This window comes from Dreissena polymorpha, chromosome 8 (genome assembly GCF_020536995.1).
Source record: "Dreissena polymorpha isolate Duluth1 chromosome 8, UMN_Dpol_1.0, whole genome shotgun sequence".
NCBI classification, from domain to species: domain Eukaryota; kingdom Metazoa; phylum Mollusca; class Bivalvia; order Myida; family Dreissenidae; genus Dreissena; species Dreissena polymorpha.
This window is the reverse complement of record NC_068362.1, coordinates 40,245,238-40,267,304: the sequence shown is the minus strand read 5'-3', so window position 1 is coordinate 40,267,304 and position 22,067 is coordinate 40,245,238. Positions and strand designations below refer to the sequence as shown.

At 36.1% G+C, this 22,067-nt stretch overlaps 1 protein-coding gene across 2 annotated transcripts in view; it reads right to left on the bottom strand.

Annotated features, from left to right (window-relative positions):
- LOC127842178 (uncharacterized) overlaps positions 1 to 21,010 on the bottom strand; it is a 112,188-nt gene extending 91,178 nt beyond the window's left edge. The window contains exons 1-6 of one of the 2 annotated variants that reach the window (XM_052371538.1): positions 20,935 to 21,010; positions 20,180 to 20,265; positions 18,921 to 19,036; positions 17,958 to 18,121; positions 14,819 to 14,893; positions 12,345 to 14,411 (exon numbers count right to left, since the gene is read on the bottom strand). In XM_052371538.1, coding sequence (XP_052227498.1) covers positions 14,361 to 14,411; positions 14,819 to 14,893; positions 17,958 to 18,121; positions 18,921 to 19,036; positions 20,180 to 20,265; positions 20,935 to 20,952 — 510 coding nt within the window. In that variant the 5' untranslated portion in view covers positions 20,953 to 21,010 and the 3' untranslated portion in view covers positions 12,345 to 14,360. Of the gene's footprint in view, positions 1 to 12,344; positions 14,412 to 14,818; positions 14,894 to 17,957; positions 18,122 to 18,920; positions 19,037 to 20,179; positions 20,266 to 20,934 lie in introns of those variants that run through there. The other variant, XM_052371536.1, reaches the window with a different exon arrangement.
- Positions 21,011 to 22,067: the final 1,057 nt, after the last annotated feature.

The window sequence follows — 22,067 nt, the reverse complement described above, 5'->3', positions numbered from 1 at the left end:
TTTCAGAAATTCCCTGGATTTTTATTTAAAGGGTAATTAAAAGTAAATACTAAAGCAAGAGTTATGCCTCCTGTGCACTGCATATCCAATCAATGCGATATGCATATCTTCTATGAGCTTTCACATTGAACATTTAATAGTTTGCGAGCTTTTCCCAGGACAGATATAATCACATCCGGCCTGCACGATGCTCAACTTTAAACCAGCGTAACGCCTCTTAAAACTTGTTTTGCGGGGCTATAATGACAATATATAATTTAAATGACTAGTTTAGCGAAAATGAATTAGCTCTTCCTCTGCATGAAAAAAGGATTACATTCAAATTTCTTCTACCTCTAATTTTTACTGTATAAAATAATGATCCCCTGAATCTGAGTGAAACACATAGTGTTTAATTTGATTAAAATATAATTTTTGTCTTATATATTTAATATTTCCAATACTGACTTAACACAATATCCGAGATTATATTTCGTCATAAAATTGTTATTGTAAATTGTCTTTTTTTCAGTCAAGTATACATTTATCTACAAACTGACTCAATTACGTATTATCAAATTAGTGTTGACGATGTTATTCGGTAATTACATTCAGAGCGTTCTTCTCAATATTCAATGCCAACCATTTTGATAGCTGTTATACGGTACAACTGAATAGCGGAGAGACGATTTACTTCAGAAAAAAATATGTTGTTAAGAAAACAAAATCTGTTTTCGTCAATGTTTTGTTGAAGTAAATAAGCTTAATGACAAGTCACAACAAAGTTACATTGGAAATTAATTCGAGTTGCATTGGGAGGGGGCGAAATCATTAGGAAGGAAACGTGTGCGCAATAATTCGCTGTTATTCGAAAAAAAAAACACGTTAAGTTCAATAATTGCGAGAACTCTTTCTTAGGTTTTGGATGAAAAACAGGCAAATTTACTGAGCAATATTTATTTCTTTTTTTGAATATTTTGGAACCTGGTCATTCTGACAGTGACGTGCATTCAATTAATTTCTGCATGAATAAAACTTATATCCATTTAGAAAAGAAAAAAAAAATTAAAAACTGCACCGAAGATTGGTGGAGTGGTTGTTTGCCTTAGCTAAAAAAAAACAAGTACTCTAGGATACAAGTGTTTGAGTTGTTCGCCTTCGAACAACTTAGGTTAATACTTTGCTTGAAAATTGCTTTCGTTAGCTTCTGAATGTTGTTTTCGTTCACGTCATCATAAGCTGTTCTCCGAACGAAAATAGTGCATCGACCAAATAACAGTAAATCATTTAGTTGTTACAATTATATTATTTATCCAGACGGTATTTATGCCAATTTTTTTTTTCATTTATAATTTAAGAATTATATGTGGTTCATCATAAACACAATAGTAAAGAATTGATGGCTTACTGATACATTATTAACCCACGCTTCGAAGTGAAAATTAATCGGTGCAAAAGAACTACAGTAAACATTCCAACAATACAAAAGAGTAGATGTGTTTTATTGTCCCTTATAAACAAGAGGATTCGTGCTAATTTACTCGCAAGTACAGATTATCACCACATACAATGTTTTCCTATCGCCTTATAAGATTGTATAGCAATGAAAAAATGCTAATTGAAATTTAATTGCTGCTCGCGTTATTCATATTTTTGGAGTGAGTTTAAGTATCTCGTCCGTAACCTCTCAGTGCTCTCCGAAATCAATAGAGCGTTAATTGTTGCAAATACGCAACAAAATGGTTGCCGTCTGTATTCAGAGATTTGAAAATAAATTATTATTTTAGAGTTGGTTACTTATATTGCCAGAAGACTCGATTGTATTATCATATTAACCATAATTTAAGCAATTTCGTTTTTCGTTGGACCATACCTGTTGCAAGCGCAATTCCACTGCAGAATTGTCAGCACTTGTGAACGCCCAATCAACGCGAACAGAACCCGAACACATGTAGTATTTGGTGACAGCGAAAATAACTTAATCAGTTGACCGATAGAAAGGCACACAATGTAGAAAACGAGGTAGATACACATTTTCGATAATTCAATGACCCCTTAAACCTGTATGCTTCATCGATCGATGGTTGATGTAACATGATTTACAAAGGAAAGAGAAGCTGCGAAACGCAGCAACAGAAAAAAAGGAGATGGCTGGAAAATGGCTCACGTTAATAATTTGTATAAAACAAATGATGTTTGAAGCAAGTAAAGATGTGATCCGGATTAGCGCCATTTATTTGTACCGGTAAATCATCTGTCTCTCTCTGTCTCTCTCTCTGTCTCTCTCTCTGTCTCGCTCTCTCTGTCGTTCTTTCTGTCTCTCTGTTTGTCTCTTTGTGCCACTATGTGCCTCTCTGTATCTCTCTGTGTCGCTCTCTCTATCCCTGTCTGTCTGTCTCTCTCTGTTTGTCTCTGTCTATCTGTCTCTCTCTCTGTCACTCTGTCTCTGTGTGTGTGTCTCTCTCTCTTTTTTCTCTCTCTCTGTCTCTCCCTCTTTCTCTCTCTCTCTCTCTCTCTCTGTCGGTCTCTCTGTCTCTGTTTCTCTTTCTGTCACTCTGTTTCTCTATATGTGTGTGTGTCTCTCTCTCTCTCTCTCTCTCTCTCTCTCTCTCTCTCTCTCTCTTTCTCTCTCTCTCTCTCTCTCTCTCTCTCTCTCTCACCCTCTCACTCTCTCTCTCTCTGTCTCTGTCTCTCTCTCTCTCTCTCTCTCTCTTTCTCTCTCTCTTTCTCTCTCTCTCTCTCTCTCTCTCTCTCCTAACAGCATGGTAATAAACAAACGATCATGGCGAGATGAATGCTGGTGGAAGATTTGGCTAAATAACAACATGATTCTAACAACCAGCGCGAGTCCCAACTTTTTGAGGTCAACATCAAATCCAATGTGGAAAAGATCATCAAGGTTACCGATGAAGTAATGTTTAGTGTCTTTCTCACACGGAGTGGTTATATCTGCCGTATTATGTATAACCCAATCAGTAACTTACCCAATAAACGTAAGTGAGAGGAGTTAGATTCATCAGTTATAAACAGGTTCTTGTATTCATCAACACTTCCAAGATGCTAAATTGTGATTTATGACAAGAAGCTATGACTTTCACGACACAAATCGCACACTGTATTAAAAAACTGGATTTGAAATTGTTTACTGCATTTTCGAGTATTGGATACACAACTATTGTATTTACTTAACATTTCTGTATGAGATACAATAGTTTCACACTCAACCATCAATTTAATTAATGTGTGATTACGATTCACAATTATGCATATTAATACGCTATTTGTATTAGTGTTGTATTGTTCCATATCAATTGTCCTAATTTGGTTTTAATAATTGCGCGTTTTCGTTCAATTTTCATAATGTTCTCGATATTTGCCACAACAATGCAAGTCACGTGATAAACGTACGTGATTAATTTGACGGACTATTTTCTTTTTTAATGGCGGTATTATGACATCTGTCGGGACAATATTACTTATCATATAGATGTACTGAATCCATCAAGCGTGTAAGTAGTGGTGTACCTTTCGATGCGGAACTTGTATTCAGTTGATTTTTGTTATAATTATAACTTGACCAAATTACACTGGTGCTGCTACACTGTGATGGAACAATCTGATTTTAAGTTGAATTTTACATCATATTTCGGACATAAAACGGCTTCGAAGTCGTTCAAAAATCATAAAAGTGTGACGTTAAACAGCTATCCTTTTAATACTGAATAGGGAGTAAGGTTTTGGTCAAGAATGATGCAACATATGTTTTGTCTTACATACTATTCAACAATAAAACTATGTTACGCAACAACGAATGGAGTTAAATTGTGATTGAAGGTAATCGAGCGTGCATTTCGCTTCATATATAATAAAATAAGGAAATATTTATTTTATCTTTTAAGGTTCATCTTTATTAAAGGATATAATTAAACGGCAAATTCTATTCTATGTTAAGAGCTTTGAGGTCACTGCCTTCGTCGAATCTCACGCAGATTGTCATGCTGACGTTTCATTTTTGGGAAAATATGCATACACTTAGCAATAGTCCGCGGACGAAAGACATTATATACAAATAAGCATATGTTCCTGCTTTTCTGTAAAATTTAATGCTTTAACAAACAGTTTTAATCGTGTACTTGCGTTGATTAAATGTAGGTTATACCTGCACTTCCGAATACGTATAGCCGCATACATATGAGATGAAACTGTTTATTCATAACATGCGGTTGATAAACATTGTAAAATGTTTTTAAATGATGCATATAATGAGTGCATGAACATAGTTACGTCCTACCGCATTCGTGGTAACTTGTGCAGATGACAAATGAAAGTGGGGGACACTGAACAATGTTTCACTAATATTAGACAGACAGACAGACAGACAGACAGACAGTTTATTCAGACTTATACAAAAGTACATCGTCTTCATACGTATATATACACATGCTTTCTGTCACGTAAATAGGTGTAACAACATAACATTACATAACATAGAAATAGTCATGTAAGAATACAAGTACAAATAAACACAATCAATCGAAAGAACACTAAGGTTCTGTCAAGGCGGTACTGAAATTTATTAAACAACATTATTAAGCAAGGTATTTCTTAAAACAAAAGCTTCTTTGATATATTTACATACATTAGAAATAACTGTTTTGTAACATGAAACTAATAAACTGTGGAATTTATACACAGATGGGTTGATATAAAATATACGGCTTATATATCTTTTTCTTAAATCATTGAAGCAGCGGCATAAACATATAAAATGGTATTCATCTTCTAAATCAGATTCATTACAACATAAACAATAACGTTCATTTCGTGGTATGTTATTCTGAGCGTATCTGCCAGTTTGGATTCGCAACGGGTGTGCAGACACTCTTAATCTAACAAAAAATAGGCGCAAACGTCTAGGAAGTAAGTCCAAATATTCTTCATAGTCAAAAGAGGTTTTAAAGACTTTACACATATCTAATACAGAACTGTTATTCATTTTACCATACCACTCCTGTTTAAAATTATCAACAAGTCTACATTTGAACTCGCTAATAAAACTATTAACGTTAACAACGTTTGGATTTTCAAGTAGATAACCAAATCCAACATTATTTAACATGTTCTTGACATTTGAGACCCAATTTGTATAACCTTTATTACAATCATTTATAGCTTGTTTGTAAACAGTTTGCATTATGATATTTTCATTGTTAATAATTTTAAACCAGTATTTGATAATATTAACGAACCTGTTTACATACAATGGATATCTCCCTAATTCTCCATAAACAGCTACATTACATGTATTTATTTTAACCTGTAACAATCGTTTACAAAATTTTAAATGTATGCGTTCAATGTCATCTGACTTTGTGAATCCCCATACTTCTGAAGCATAAATTAGTATGGAGCCGACAAAAGAGTCAAACAACTGACCAATTTTTTTCGGTTTTATGTCATAATCATTGCATTTAAACAATAATGCATTCATTGCCTTAAGGGCCTTACCAACCAAATGTTCCTGGTTTAATTTAAAATTTCCTGTATAATTCAAAACCGTTCCTAAGTAGTTAAAGTTATCAACCACTTCAATTTCATTACTATTGTATGTCCATTTTTCGTTATCTTTTAACCCTCCCCTATTCCGAAATACCATAATCTTCGTTTTTGCAGTGTTAACATTTAGCCCCCAAGAATTGCGATATACGTATAAGTTGTCTAAATGTGATTTGACTTCAGCCGGTGACTTGCCTAAAATAGCCATGTCATCAGCAAATAATAGTAACATCAACACAATATCATCTATATTCAAACCAGAGTTAATGTTGTCTTGTAGGCTAAGTTCAAGATCCTCAACAAATAAAGAAAACAAAATTGGCGACATAACCTCCCCTTGCCTCAGTCCAACCGCATAACTAAAACAATCTGAATAAGAAGAACATGATTTAACCCGTGACTTAACATTTGCATACATATCCTTAACTATTCTAAGCAATTTTCCTTGTATACCAGACTTAAACATTTTCAAATATAATGCATTGCGGTATATACTATCAAAACATTTAAACATATCGACATATACAACATACAGGCGTTTATTTTCATTTAAATAATTTTGTACAATCGACATCAATACATAAATGGCATCAACAGTTGAATAATCTTTCCTAAATCCGAACTGCGCATCCGAAATAATAGTGTTTTCATTGCAGAACGTTTCAATGCGCTTGTTTAAAATCGTGGTAAATAATTTTGAAAAGCAACTAACTAAAGTAATCCCTCTATAATTATTAACATCACTAATAGCACCCTTTTTATGCAAAGGGATTATTACCCCTTCTGTCCACTTATCGTCGAAAAATCCCGATACAAAAATACCGTTAAACACATCACACAAATAAGTTGATAAAATATCACTGCATTTAATAAAATATTCGTTCAAAATACAATCACTTCCCGATGATTTATGTCGTTTAAAATGTTTAATTGCAGAATTAACTTCCTCAACAGATATAGGTACATCAAGTTCTGGAAATGCAGAATTTTCTAAATTAAAGTCATTCTTTAAACAAAAATCTTCTGCTTCAGTATTGCAAAAATCAGACATATTGTTACTAATGTTTTCGAAAAACTTTGTAAATTCTTCTAAGGGAATTTTGTTTTTAATAACGTTATTTTTCGATTTGAAAAATCGCCAGAATTCCCTTGGTTTGTGTTTTCTTAAATTTTCAACCTCTAACATTTTTTGCCTATAACAATATGCTTTCTTCTTACGGATTAAGTCCTTATAATGCTTTTTACTTGTACATAAACGTTCTCTGTTAATGTCTGTTTTGCACGAGTTAAAAGTACGTAGAGCTTCGTGGTATAAATTTCGTGCGTTATTGCACTCGTTATCAAATCATTGTGCATTCTTTATGCAACTATTTACATTGAAACTAGGGTTTGTTTTATAAACACATGTTTTGGAAAATAACGGATCAGCAACACTGCGAATGGTTTCAGTAAAACTATTTAACATGTTATTAATTGATGTTCTAATTTAATAATCTATATGTTGTACAATGGAATTAAATACAGGTAACAAAGAAATAATTCCTGAGCGAAATTGCCCACGTAATGCATCATCCCATTTATACTTGACATCGGTGTATGATTGGTAATCAGAGGGGGCATTATTACATAGTAGTGAAAAGTGTAACGGTGCGTGATCGCTAAATTCGTTAAAATCATTCACGGTAAAATCCGATATAATTGGAAAGCTGTATTCGTTTGCTAACAAATAGTCAATTACAGACGAACCGTTATAAGAATAAAAAGTATGTTTACAGCTATTTCCAACTCTACCATTAACAATGCGTTAACACGTTGATTTACATAGGTCTAATAATTTTACACCGTGACTATTTAATAAACAATCAACAGAGGCCCTGACAGAGGTGTTATCTGGAGAGTAATCAGGGTCGTCATATTCAGTATTAATACTATCTTGTACAATAAAATCGCATTTATTTCCAACTCTACTATTGAGATCACCAGTTACAAAAATCTTACCAAATTCAGAAAAATAAGTAATATCGTTTTCTAAAATTTCAAACAGGTCAATATTAAATGTGTTATATGCTGGGGACTCATTAGGCCATATATTGCACAGATATAAAAATCTTCTGAAATATTAAAAAATGTGTGATCGAGTTTCAACCAGATAATAGAATCATAATGATTTCTTACAATCTTAATACCATTAGCTAATACTTCTGTAATAAAGACAACAATTCCACCGCTATTTCTGCGTGCTTTTCTATTCTGAAATTTTCTGAAGAAATTAAATGACAAATAACCACTTAAATTAATGTCACTACTACGTTTCGCCCAAGATTCATATAAAAAACATAAATCATATGAGCTTAAAATATTTACAAAACTGGACGATGACTTCTTACTATCGGTAAGTCCATTAATGTTCCACGACAGGATTGAGACTTCACCACCGCCGTGATCCTAAGCGCGCACCGGGGTGCCGTCGATGTAGAGCGTATCGTAGGCTAGGTAAGCCCGTTTACCTAGCCGCCTCGCCTCCTTCATTTTCGGCACCAATTGACGCCTTTTCATGATAACATCCGGTGGAAATTGTTCGAACACGTTGAACGCCGTGCCGTCAAGTTCCTTCCACAATTTTCTAACCATTTCTCTGTCTTTGAAGTATGTGAACTTGGCTACAATATTTCTGACCTTTCCTTGTGTTGGCGACCCCGGGGACCGATGCACTCGTTCGAACCTGATAGACCATTAGAGCTTTGCATGATACAACGCGAATAGGCATACCGGTTAGTTGAGCTTCTGACAAAGTAGCGACTCACTGAATATGTTTAAGCTTGTGGCTCAAGAAGTTTATGTCAAGTAAACGTTTTCCATAATAGCGGTTACACACTCCTCGAAAACAAATTCACCTACATGAAATAATGTCTGATGGTTCCGGCACTATATCATTTAATCGGCCAGCTAGAGGACATTTCACGAAGCATAATGATGTAAAGTTGCAAAATCTTTACACCATAACACCAATATAACAAAATAACACATAAAAAATGTGGCATATCAATACGTTGACAATGATACAAATATAAAATCTTATCCTTTTTACACAATACACACTTTAAATACAAATAGCTTTTAACAACAGTACATAATAACCATTACACAGTCCATGCATAAATTCACCATAGAAAATTTCGTACAAAAGAGGCCTTGCATAATTTCTATATACACACAGTTGATCGCATATACTCAACAATTATAACAATTGCATTAACTCAATTGTTTTAATCGGATCAACATATCGAGGTCAAAACATATATAGGATGAATTAGGCTGTTTCTTGTTTAATTTGCTTGATTAACGTTTATAGTATTTTTTAAATTATTCTTTATTTTCTTTTGATTTTGAAGGCATGCAGAAAAAATTGCACATGCATTATGAATCCATAATAGTTGATGTAAGTTTATTCGAAACAATAACATATTTGTTTAATGAAATTCACAAATACTACCATTCTTGGTTGCATTCGACATTTAAATACAATAAAACATACACATGATTTGAGGATGGGTGTGAGCATGCCATTATATAATATAACTAGAGATGGAACACTTATCGTCGCGATTGTATATATCGTGTACACGTGTATTTAATAACACAACTTGTAAATAACAACGCAGGATTCGTGAACTATTTCTTACATGGAATATCTGTTTGAAACCTTCGTTATCTGATTGCCTTATATCATATGACATACTGCAGACAATGCATGACATCCTAAGATATAAAACGTTTGTTCAAACATCAGCAAAACAAACATTGACATTAAAAATGACTTGTTCACAGATTTTCGTTTCTTTGAGTGTCATAAAATACATGCACTGACACCAATCTTACATTTGGAATATTTTTAAACAATAAAAACAACACGAAACAAAATTACATGACACAAATATGCCGGTCCTTGCGTTCGAACCCGAGACTTCTAGTAGCCAAATGCTAATGCTCTACCACAAAACAAATCAGGCTTTAACACTTGCATGGTAAATATAACTTGTCGTTATTCCAAACTGCGAGCAAGTGCCTTGCAGACTGGTATAAACTATGTATCATATAAATGAACATAACATGTAGAACTTAATAATATGCAGCCGAAAAAAGGATATGTCTATACCGTATTTCACACACTCGGGGATTGCAGTTTTACACGCATTAGCTTTTTAAGGTATTGCATAGAAACAGTGACCAATGTCCTTTGATGTTAACGTCTCTAGCTTTTGTTCAGAAAGACATGTTCAACACCCCCCAGATGCAATTAAGGGAAACATTTCTGGTCCTGAAGAATACATGTAGACCATTTGGCAACACTGTTACAGGTTCTATTATTTACTCTGTATTTGGACAGGAGGACAAGTCCAAATCGTCTACTTCCAGAATAGAATTACATTATTTTCTCAGCTGCCGAAGACCATGTAGAGCATCTGGCAACACTGCCAGGGGTTTTCTTTTATCTGTTTTCTCTATAGTATGATGCCACAACAAAGCCCTTCAGAATAGATATTTAGTTATAAACTGAATTGTTTCCAAAGGCCCTGTAGAGCTTTTGCTCTCTATATATGTTCTCTATATTAGGACAAGACGTCAAGTCCAAATCATCACACTTGCATTCTAATTGTACGTGTGTCAGCTTCTGAAGACTGTGTAGAGCATGTGGCAACAATATTCCATGATCTTTTAAATATATTGCCGTAATGTAAGGACAGACAGAGAAATCTAAACCGTCACACTTGCATTCAAGCGATACCCTGTTCCGCTTCTGAAGACCATGAAGAGCATTTGGCAATGTCACATGTTCGTTTAAATATATTCCCTCAATATTAGGACAGTAAGACAAGTCTAATCCGTCACACTTGCATTTAAGTGTTTCCCCTCTCAGCTTCTTAAGACCACGTAGTGCATTTGACAACACTGTCACGGGTCAATATATATATATATATATATATATATATATATATATATATATATATATATATATATATATATATATATATGGCGATAACATCTCCGTTTTGTGAGTGGATATTTATCCGGTAATATGTTTAATTACGTTAAACACTTAAAGGGCCACATACACGTAGCAGAAAGGACAATTATACAGACCAAAGTTGGAGAAAGGTAAAATACTTTAAGAGCATTTATATTCGCCGGCATGACATTTCGTGTGTTTTTTCGGCATGACATTTCGTGTTGTTGTTGTTGTTTTTTAAATCACTACTTTGTGAACATTCGTCGATTCGTAAATTCGATTTTTTGGATTTTGGAAACGAATAAGAATTTGTGTCTGTAATCTTCAGATGTGTTTGTGTTAAATTCGTGGAACGGTTATCCCACGAAATCGACGAAAATTAATGTCATATACGAACATTAATGTCATATACGAAAAGTAATAATTTTACAGTAGGTAAAATAAGACGGACCCTACAAACGTACAGTGCACACTAACTTTAAACTATATTATCTAAAACAGCAAGGGTCACAGGTGTAAAAGTTGTTATGTAACATCGTATATATGTAATTTACAGAGTTCAAATCAGGCCCATGAGATTCAAATAGACCATGCCCCGGAGTTAGGTGGTAAATACAGACTTACATAGCATAATAACTGTTAAACCATTGTCTGCGTTAAAAATAAAATTGTATGTATGTATCATCGTATAATGATTCTCGCTAAAACGAATCAAGTTCACGCCCCATGTTTCAAAACTGGCTCTGTTCTACATGGTCTATATTGAATTATCTTGCAAATATATTTTTATTTTTTTTAAACATTGGTCTTACTGCAAATACTTAAACTATATGCTTAATATTGGTATGTATCATTGTACAGTGGTCCTCAAATAAAATTCAAGTCGCTCCTTAAAGTCAACACTGACCACACATGGTAATTATGGAGCAGTGCGCAGAATTATGGCAATCCCTTTAAATGCAAATGTGTCATAAAAATTTTTCTCTTTCTCACTAGGTTACAGAGGCTATCGTCAAAGTTACAATCGTTACCCTCGTTACTATGATTACTCCAGATTCTAAGGGAACAACAACTATTGGAACAATGGCTTTTGGAACGATTGAGTAAACGACGATAATTTGTTCACTGCATTGTCTGATTTAAACAATAAAATAACTCAAAGCTGTTTTATTGTATTTTTGTTATTTTGAATTGCTTTGGAGTTTGTATTAACTTAAAAGTAATGTCACATTATACAATTTCCAACATTATAACGGGCCCGATTGATCAATTAAGGTCGTTAAAGCTAGTGACTTGAATGGATGTCAACATATAAGTCCTCAGTTTCAAAAATGTCCTCATTTTGTTGTTGTGCATTCTATACTGGGCCCTCATATATACACGGGACAGGATTTGGTTGATCAGTATTTCAAAATGGCATACTCTGGTAATTCAATTAAATAGTTTTATAAGGTCATGTTTTCTTTAAAAGCTGAATATGGTTGAAATACATAACACATAATTTTTAACCATTTGATAGCAAAACCAAAAACAAGTACTACATGATCTTACGTATAAACCGTGTCTATTAAATTGCGTTCAATATCCGTATTATAGAGGAGCAGTCACCGATAGACTTATGCGTTTTCTCGTGATAGTGTTGCGTTCCGTGGTACTCATGCATAATCTATAACGCAATTCTTATATTAAATGTTCAACAAATTTATTCATACTAAACGTTTAGAACTTTGCACCGATATACAAATACAAACTTCAAATATATTAAATAAAATATAAATATATTTAAATATTATTCATCAGACTTAACGTCCCTGACAAAGTAGCATAGTCACTAACATAATAATAATGAATTAAAAAGATTCAATGGCACTTCTTTAAAGTATTAAAGTAGTTAAAATTGGAATACGTAGTTGAACGACTCAGTAATTAAAAGAACTCGGTACGAGCTATTTTTTATATCTAAACATTCAATGGTCCAAAAACCATGTTACCATTATTCATGTTAAACTTACTTTTTACAGAACAAACGTGATAGATGTTACCGCTTTAAAGATGATAACTAGAATGCTCCTGTGAGCAAATTTTGGTCACTTTATATACCCGCAGCGTTCCACTTGTGACACGAAATCGGTCACTGTAACCAAAAATTGGTCACTATGACCCAAAGTTGGACTCTTTTGACTGTGTGATCGACAAACGGGTCAAAATAACGGCTGGGACCACTTATGGAACGCTCGCATGGTTAACACTTTTTAATCGTTAACTAGACCTATATGACTTTGCTTTGCATTGACCGTTCCAAGGCGGTGACCCCAGCTTTATTCTTATTTGTGTTTATGTTGTTTTGTATTGTGCTGTTTGTACTGTTTGGGCAATTGGTCACTTGCCTTAAATAAAGAATCAACTGATTGTTTATGATAACAATTCAATACTGCTCCAGCAGCTGGAGTTTCACTTATTTATATTAACTATTGAAAACAGAATATTTGACTGAAAATTAACCTAACGTCTGCTAAAAATAGTGCAGCTTTCTTACTTGATGCTTAAATATAGAACATTTATATTATATGTAAACACCGCAGTGTGTTGCTATGTACAAATTGCCCACTAGTCAACATTCCACGCCTTTTAAGTAATTCCATATCTTAGCGTGTTAAAATTTCGTGGTAACGTGACCATTGTTGCGTCTTCCACTTGCGAAAGTTTTATAATGTTAAATATTCGCGTGTGCCAGCCATTTATCGACCAAGTCGACCTATCGTTTTGGGTACTTCGCAAAGTCATCGGAGGAACCTAGAAACTCAACAACAACAACGATGGCGGACAGTGGAGAAACGTGAAGACGATTTAAAGTGAAAAATGCGAATAATAATGATAATTTCGAAGATTATCGTGCAATACAAAGGTATAAATAAAATATATATATTCATTAATTAAATGCCGTGCTTTAAGATATGGACAATGTATTTATGTTCTAAATAATCGAGGTGAAAGTGCGTCTCGGAACAGATAGTCTCCAAGTAAACTTAAACAAGAAAGAACGATTTCCACATTTCCGATCAAAGTTGCAAGTAACAAACATTATTTGATTTATATGTAATGGGATCTGTGAAAAGTCAGATCCATACGCATATGTTTACTTATTATGTTTGTTTAAACTCACTGACTATTGGAATGATGATGCCAAGACAAGTATTTAAAGAAAAGGTAAAACATATGATAAAACCCCAGTTCATATCAATGGCTTCATACAATATGACTAGGGGTTTATACACGACAGTGTCTATAATGTAATATAGTCGCATCACCACTACCGTTGCACATGACTTTTTCTATAACGTTATACAGTCACATCACCATTATTGTTGTACATTCACATGACCATGTCTAAAAGGTTATAAAGTCACATCAACACTTCCGTTGTACACGACTGTTTCCATAACGTTATGAAGTCTCATCACCACTACCATTGAACACGACTATTTCAATAACGTAATGAAGTTTCATCACCACTACCGCTGTACACGACTATTTCAATAGCGTTATGAAGTCACATCACCACTACAGTTGCTCAGAACGGACACGGTCCTTGTCTGCGAGACTGCAAACATTCAAACCATACATGTCTTTGTCAGCATTCAAACCATTCATGTCCTTGTCAGCATTCAAATCATGCATTTTCTTTTCAGCAAAGATTCAAACCTGACATGTCTTTGTCAGCACGAAATCAAACCATACATATCCTTTTCAGCAAATATTAAAACTATGCATATCCTTTCAGCATTCAAACCATACATGTCAGCGAGACTGTCTTTCTTCAGTTGTAAATCGTCGAGGCACTATTGGTAATTTTCTCTCCTTTATAAATCTGCACAAAATATAAAAAAACACGCACATATTAAACTATATATTGCTTTGCATACGGATTTGTCTTCTTACAATACGAACATAAATAGTATTACTTACAACATTACAAACTTATATTTATTTATAATTTTAATTAACGGTAAAGATTATACAAGTTTGAATGCTCATTTGAGATGTTTTAATGTAACTCTATCGAATTAATATTCAAACCAAACTATAAACAAAATTAATGTATACGCGGTTGAAGCACAACGAAAAGTTTAAACAGAACAGAATCTTATTAAATGAGTACGACAGATGTACAAACGGTGACATCATCATGCATTTTTTCTTGTTATGGCAATCATTATGTTAATGAAATAGTTATATATTAAATACATTCTTATTGAAACTAGTATTCAAACAAACCAATTTAAACGAGAGCTCCTCATCAAAGCTGATTTTTGTCGCACCATTAATGGTTCTCTGAAATGTTCTTATTACCTGAAAAGTAAAAGAAAGAAACATATCACAGAGTGAAAGCTAATCTTATAATTTATATACGAAAGATCTTATATCTTATTTAAATATTCCTGTTATTTAACCTCGCGCAAAAAGACAACAACAGTATCATAGTGTCACATGTGTCGCGTATCAGCAGTGCCGAATTAGCACCATGGAGGCCCATAGGCAATGACACTGTTTGGGGCCCACGCCACTGGCCCCTAGTCGGCCTAGTGCTTAGTAGAGCGCCACTGCCCAGTCGACTTCACTCGTTTAAATTAGCAAAACAATACGGTTTTGTAAATAATAGATGATTGTCACTTGGTAAGCAAATGCCAAGCCTTTAATCGGAACATAACAATAACGTTGATATAAACATTTGACTTTGTCAGGCTAAGTAAGTAAAGAAATTTCTGTCTAAAATCAAAAGTGCAAAGTTCTAAAATCCAAGGTGCCCATAGGCAGTTGCCTACTCTGCCTAATGGGTAATCCGGGACTGCTATTCAGCTTACCCGTCTACTTAGATTGGTTATATAATGGACCCTCGGTCACCGCAAAAACAATATCATATCCCAGCTAATGGAGTTGTGAGTATCCACTAAGCTTAGTATTGAGAATGTCGGTCACCGCAAGAACAATCTCATATCCCAGCTAATGGAGTTGTGAGTATCCACTCAGCTGAGTATTGAGAATGTCGGTCACCGCAAGAACAATCTCATATCCCAGCTAATGGAGTTGTGAGTATCCACTCAGCTTAGTATTGAGAATGTCGGTCACCGCAAGAACAATCTCATATCCCAGCTTATGGAGTTGTGAGTATCCACTCAGCATAGTATTGAAAATGTCGGTCACCGCAAGAACAATATCATATCCCAGCTAATGGAGTTGTGAGTATCCACTCAGCTTAGTATTGAGAATGTCGCGATAACCGCAAGAACAATCTCATATCCCAGCTTATGGAGTTGTGAGTATCCATTCAGCTGAGTATTGAGAATGTCGGTCACCGCAAGAACAATCTCATATCCTAGCTAATGGAGTTGTGAGTATCCACTCAGCTTAGTATTGAGAATGTCGGTCACCGCAAGAACAATCTCATATCCCAGCTAATGGAGTTGTGAGTATCCACTCAGCTTAGTATTGAGAATGTCGGTCACCGCAAGAACAATCTCATACCCCAGCTAATGAAGTTGTGAGTATCCACTCAGCTGAGTATTGAGAATGTCGGTCACCGCAAGAACAATCTCATATCCCAGCTAATAGGGTTGTGAGTATCCACTCAGCTTGGTATTGAGAATGTCGGTCACCGCAAGAACAATCTCATATCCCAGCTAATGGAGTTGTGAGTATCCACTCAGCTGAATATTGAGAATGTCGGTCACCGCAAGAACAATCTCATATCCCAGCTAATGGAGTTGTGAGTATCCACTCAGCTTAGTATTGAGAATGTCGGTCACCGCAAGAACAATCTCATATCCCAGCTAATGGAGTTGTGAGTATCTACTCAGCTTAGTATTGAGAATGTCGGTAACCGCAAGAACAATCTCATATCCCAGCTAATGGAGTTGTGAGTATTCACTCAACTTGGTATTGAGAATGTCGGTCACCGCAAGAACAATCTCATACCCCAGCTAATGGAGTTGTGAGTATCCACTAAGCTTAGTATTGAGAATGTCGGTCACCGCAAGAACAATCTCATATCCCAGCTAATGGAGTTGTGAGTATCCACTCAGCTTAGTATTGAGAATGTCGGTCACCGCAAGAACAATCTCATATCCCAGCTAATAGGGTTGTGAGTATCCACTCAGCTTGGTATTCAGAATGTCGGTCACCGCAAGAACAATCTCATATCCCAGCTAATGGAGTTGTGAGTATCCACTCAGCTTAGTATTGAGAATGTCGGTCACCGCAAGAACAATATCATATCCCAGCTAACGGTATTGTGAGTATCCACTCAACTGAGCATTGAGAATGTCGGTCACCGCAAGAACAATCTCATATCCCAGCTAATGGAGTTGTGAGTATCCACCCAGCTGAGTATTGAGAATGTCGGTCACCGCAAGAACAATCTCATATCATAGCTAATGGAGTTGTGAGTATCCACTCAGCTTAGTATTGAGAATGTCGGTCACCGCAAGAACAATTTTATATCCCAGCTAATGGAGTTGTGAGTATACACTCAGCTGAGCTTTGAGAATGTCGGTCACCGCAAGAACGATCTCATATCCCAGCTAATGGAGTTGTGAGTATTCACTCAGCCTGGTATTTAGAATGTCGGTCACCGCAAGAACAATCTCATATCCCAGCTAATGGAGTTGTGAGTATCCACTCAGCTTGGTATTGAGAATGTCGGTCACTGCAAGAACAATCTCATATCCCAGCTAATGGAGTTGTGAGTATCCACTCAGCTGAGTATTGAGAATGTCGGTCAACGCAAGAACGATCTCATATCCCAGCTAATGGAGATGTTAGTATCCACTCAGCTTAGTATCGGTCACCGCAAGAACAATCTCATATCCCAGCTCATGGGGTTGTGAGTATCCACTCAGCTTAGTATTGAGAATGTCGGTCACCGCAAGAACAATCTCATATCCCAGCTATTGGAGTTGTGAGTATCCACTCAGCTTAGTATTGAGAATGTCGGTCCTCGCAAGAACAATCTCATATCCCAGCTCATGGAGTTGTGAGTATCCACTCAGCTTAGTATTAAGAATGTCGGTCACCGCAAGAACAATCTCATATCCCAGCTAGTGGAGTTGTTTTTATACACTCAGCTTAGTATTGAGAATGTCGGTCACCGCAAGAACAATCTCATATCCCAGCTAATGGAGATGTGAGTATCCACTCAGCTTAGTATTGAGAATGTTGGTCACCTCAAGAACGATCTCAACTCCCAACTAATGGAATATGCACATATTCTTCCGCAAATCAGGGTTGAGTCGGGCCCAAAACTTAAAAAAGTTGTGTGTACACTAAATCGATGGTCAATCTCATATGATAAAAAAAATACAAGTTGAGATTGTTGACTTAAGCACGTTCGTGCACCTAGGCCTTGAACTTTTCCTACCTCCTTGCTGCCGTCTTCGTCCCGCGCTGTTCTCGCCCAGGCCCTGTGAGCGGGAACCACAAGGAAACACGTGGGCACAAAACCCACGTGCACCATCTGTATGAGCGTGCTGAGGAAAGGGTAAGTTATTCGCGACTCGCCCGGAAGTGAAAGACATTTCGTAACTACAATAGAAATGGAGTCAGTCATGCGCGACTCGCCCGGAAGTGACGGACATTTCGTGACTGAAATAACTAGGTGCATAATTAGTTTTGTTATATATCTTAACAAGTCTTGGGTTTACGCTCTTGGAAAGGATCAGTCATGGCAGACTCGCCCGGAAGAGACATTGGGTGACTGAAATCATTTTGTGCGTAATTATTATTTTGTATAAGCTTCTACAGATGTATTGGGTTTATTATCTTTGATACTGTCGAGTGACATTAATTTTGGTATATTTTGTGGGTTGACAGACCTACGAATTTAACATTACTGTAATGCGTTTGTAAGTCACCAACGCAAATTCCGTACAAAAAAAATCAGAAATTCACGACACAAACCTCGTTCAAAACACGGTATTTCATGCCGATGATGAGAACTTATTTTACAGTTTTTGGATATTATGCTTCTATTTGTTTAGATATAGAAAGCACACATACGCTTCGACTTAGCATATTTAACGTTTAATATATAGTGAATGGCAACAACGCAAACGGCAAGCGTTTTAGAGAAACAGGAGAGTCTGTTTTCAAAACTACTTCAGTAGACCATGTTCTAATATCATTGAGCACTTAAAAATCAGTTGCTTCGTGCGCAAATTTTGACTGCAGATTAGTTTTATTTTATGTCTACAAAAAACTTCCGTGTAAACATTTCTTTTTTAGTTTGTTCTTATGATTTGGTGCATGGTCAAATTTAATATGTACGAGCAATGGAATGAAAAGGCCATTTTATCCTGCACGTGTGATGCTCGTGGCTACTCACGTGGCATGTCGTTGATCGTCTTCTCGTAGATGGGAGCTCGTGACACGTGACTGAACACGTGACTGGACACGACATCGACCCTCAGAGCGCTGACGACCACCAACTTGTCAACGCAGCTATAACAGAACAACGCACACCAGATCATACAAATGTCATTAACATGTCGCCTTTGCGTAGATGATATGGTGTCCGCCTGGCGACCGGAAGGTCATTGGTTCGATGCCAGCTGTGGGAACATTATTTAATCCCCCCAAAAGTCACTAAGTACTGGTTCTACCCAGGAAACGGACTCGAGAGTTTCAATAAGCCTTAGGGCTTCGATACGATCATGCTTAAATAAGTAGGTAAATTAAACACGTTATATGAACGTTACACATGTTAAACATGTCATACTCAGGTCATAAAAATGTCACACACACGGCATTCAGTCACATGTCATTCAAATATGGTTCTATGCACATCGGTCCCATTATTTCTCGAAACTGAACCGATCAAAGAGGTTTATAATAAAGTATTCACTAGAAAACACAAACGTCTGGCGATGGGAAACATATGTTTAGTTGCATAGGTTGTTTTTCATTGGGAACGGGATCCTCTTAACTCTTAAGTACGGGAACCACTCTTCCATTTTTTATTGAGATCGAATACCACTCTTCCACTATGTATTGGGAACGGGAACCACTTTACCACTTTTTACGTGGAACGGAAACCACTCTACCACTTTAAATTGAGAACATGAACTACTCAACCACTGTGTATTGGGAACGATAGCCACGTTAACTCTTTGTATCGGGAACGGGAACCACTTTTTATAGGAAACGGGAAAACTGCAAGTCAGCATGTTTAATTCGCGATTAAACGAAACCGGATACTCTTTGTATACAACAGAATGTTCTTAGCCTAATTAAACACAACACTTGGCCTAATGAAACACACACCTCCACTTTCTGCATACAAATGAATAAACCTTGCTCTGGTGAAACGAGGCTTAATTCCATTGCGTAAAGTGTCGTCCAATAATAGCCTGTGAAGTCCGCACAGGCTTATCAGGGACGATACTTTCCGCTTTAAGATATTTTTTTTGTTAAAAGGAAGTCTCTTCTCAAAGGAAATCCAATCTATGCGGAAAGTGTTGTCCCAGATTAGACTGTTCGAACTGCACAGGCTAATATGGGAAGACACTTTGCGCATGTACGTTAAGCTTCATTTTCCGAGATCAAGGCACACATTATTAAATATCAATACAGAACCACGTGTACCTGCTCGTGCACATGTCAACTATCCAGCTGCACACGTGGTGACAGGTTTCCGGCTTGAGAATCGTGTGCACCAGAATTACTGAAAACTTGATACAAATTTGCCCTAAGACAGAATCACTAAAAACGATATATGAGTCGCGTTTTGGGAAAACTTGGTGTAATGCATGACGTTAATGAAGTGTCGTTCCAGATTAGTCTGTGCAGTCCGCAGAGGCTTATCTGGGGAAATATTGTACGCCTCAAGTGCATTTTCGCTTAGAAATGAATTCCTTTAAACGAACATGGCATCAAAGCGGAAAGTGTCGTCCTTGACTGTACACGCCAATCTGGAACCAAACTTAACGCATATGCATTAAACCCGGTTTTCCCAGGGATATGCAACTTTATATTTTAATGTAGAATAATCATAGCAAAGGGTTGCACAATCATATTTACTAAGACAAGAAAACAGATTTTCCAAAGACACTTAATCATTAGAATTAATACATGGTGAGGCAATGAGACCAACGTCATAATAAATAACAGGGTACATTTCCAAAGAGTGTTAAAGTGCAGTTAAATTTTATTTCTTAAGTTTACTGAAATGAACAAGTAAATCAAGTGTAAATTACAACTCTTGTGTAAACGCGACTTCGGAATATACAAAAGTTGTAAAGGCTTTAATCATTTTAAGAATTTAATATTATTATAGAGTTATTAAAATTAATTCGAACTTAAAACAATAACAGTGACGGGAAAAAAAGCGTAAAACTTACATTTGCATTAAACAGCATTGAGGACAATATATTTGATTGTTACAGTGGACAGTGAAATGAAAAGCGTAAATAATGTATCAACTCTCTTATCTTGAATTGAAACATCATTGTACAGCAGAAATAATGTACTTAACATGGAGTGTATTTGTGTCTTAAAGCTATTTAAACGAATCAGTTAAATTACACCATCACAGGAAATTAAAAATTATTCCGTCCGAAAACACCATAGACGACAGAAACAACACCGCACTATAAAGGGACATTGTTTAAAATTACTTCTCAAAACGATGTATTACATAAATAATTGAGAGCCGTTCTGGGAAAACTTGGCTTGATACCAGTGCGCAAAGTGTCGTCCCAGATTAGCCAGTGCAGTCCGCACAGGCTAATAGGGAACGACACTTTTCGCATGTATGATATTTGCTTTTAAAGAAAGTTTCTTCTTAGCGGACTGCACTTAACGCACACGCATTAACTCCTTTTTTTCCAGAGCGAGATAAATAGGCTCGTAGACAAGTATATATCAACGATTATGTTGATCAACCATTCATTTATGTATCAAAGTGATATAATCATTGCAAAAGGTTGCACAGTCGAATCGATTGACTGCGAATAAAAAGACTAACACCACTTCGTAAGCGATGCTTTATTTAAATAATTATCGATTCTAGTGTATACTTGCTCATATTTCAAGTTCCAGACTTGTAGAGGCGAATACGGCTTGTCTCGCGGATCGAGTATCCCGGGAAGTTCCACGACGATCCGCGCTTTACACAGCTCCGGAATTTGAACGTCGTAATATTCGCGCTTCATAGTGATTCCTAGCAAAGCCCGTCTAGAAACCGGAAAAAGTATACGAACAATAATTACGAGCTTTGTTTCGGGATAACTGTGCGTAATGCATGTGCGTAAAGTGTTGACCCAGATTAGTATGTGCAGTCTTGACAGGCTAATTAGCGACGACACGTTCCGCTTTTATTGTAATGTCCGTTAAAAGGAAGTCTCTTCTTTGCGAAAATCTAGTTCCGGCGGAAAGCGTCATCACAGAATAGGATGTGAGGACATTCTAATCTAAATCGGCACTTTAAGCACATGCATAATGCCAAGTTTCCCCAGAACAAGGATCATTCTTT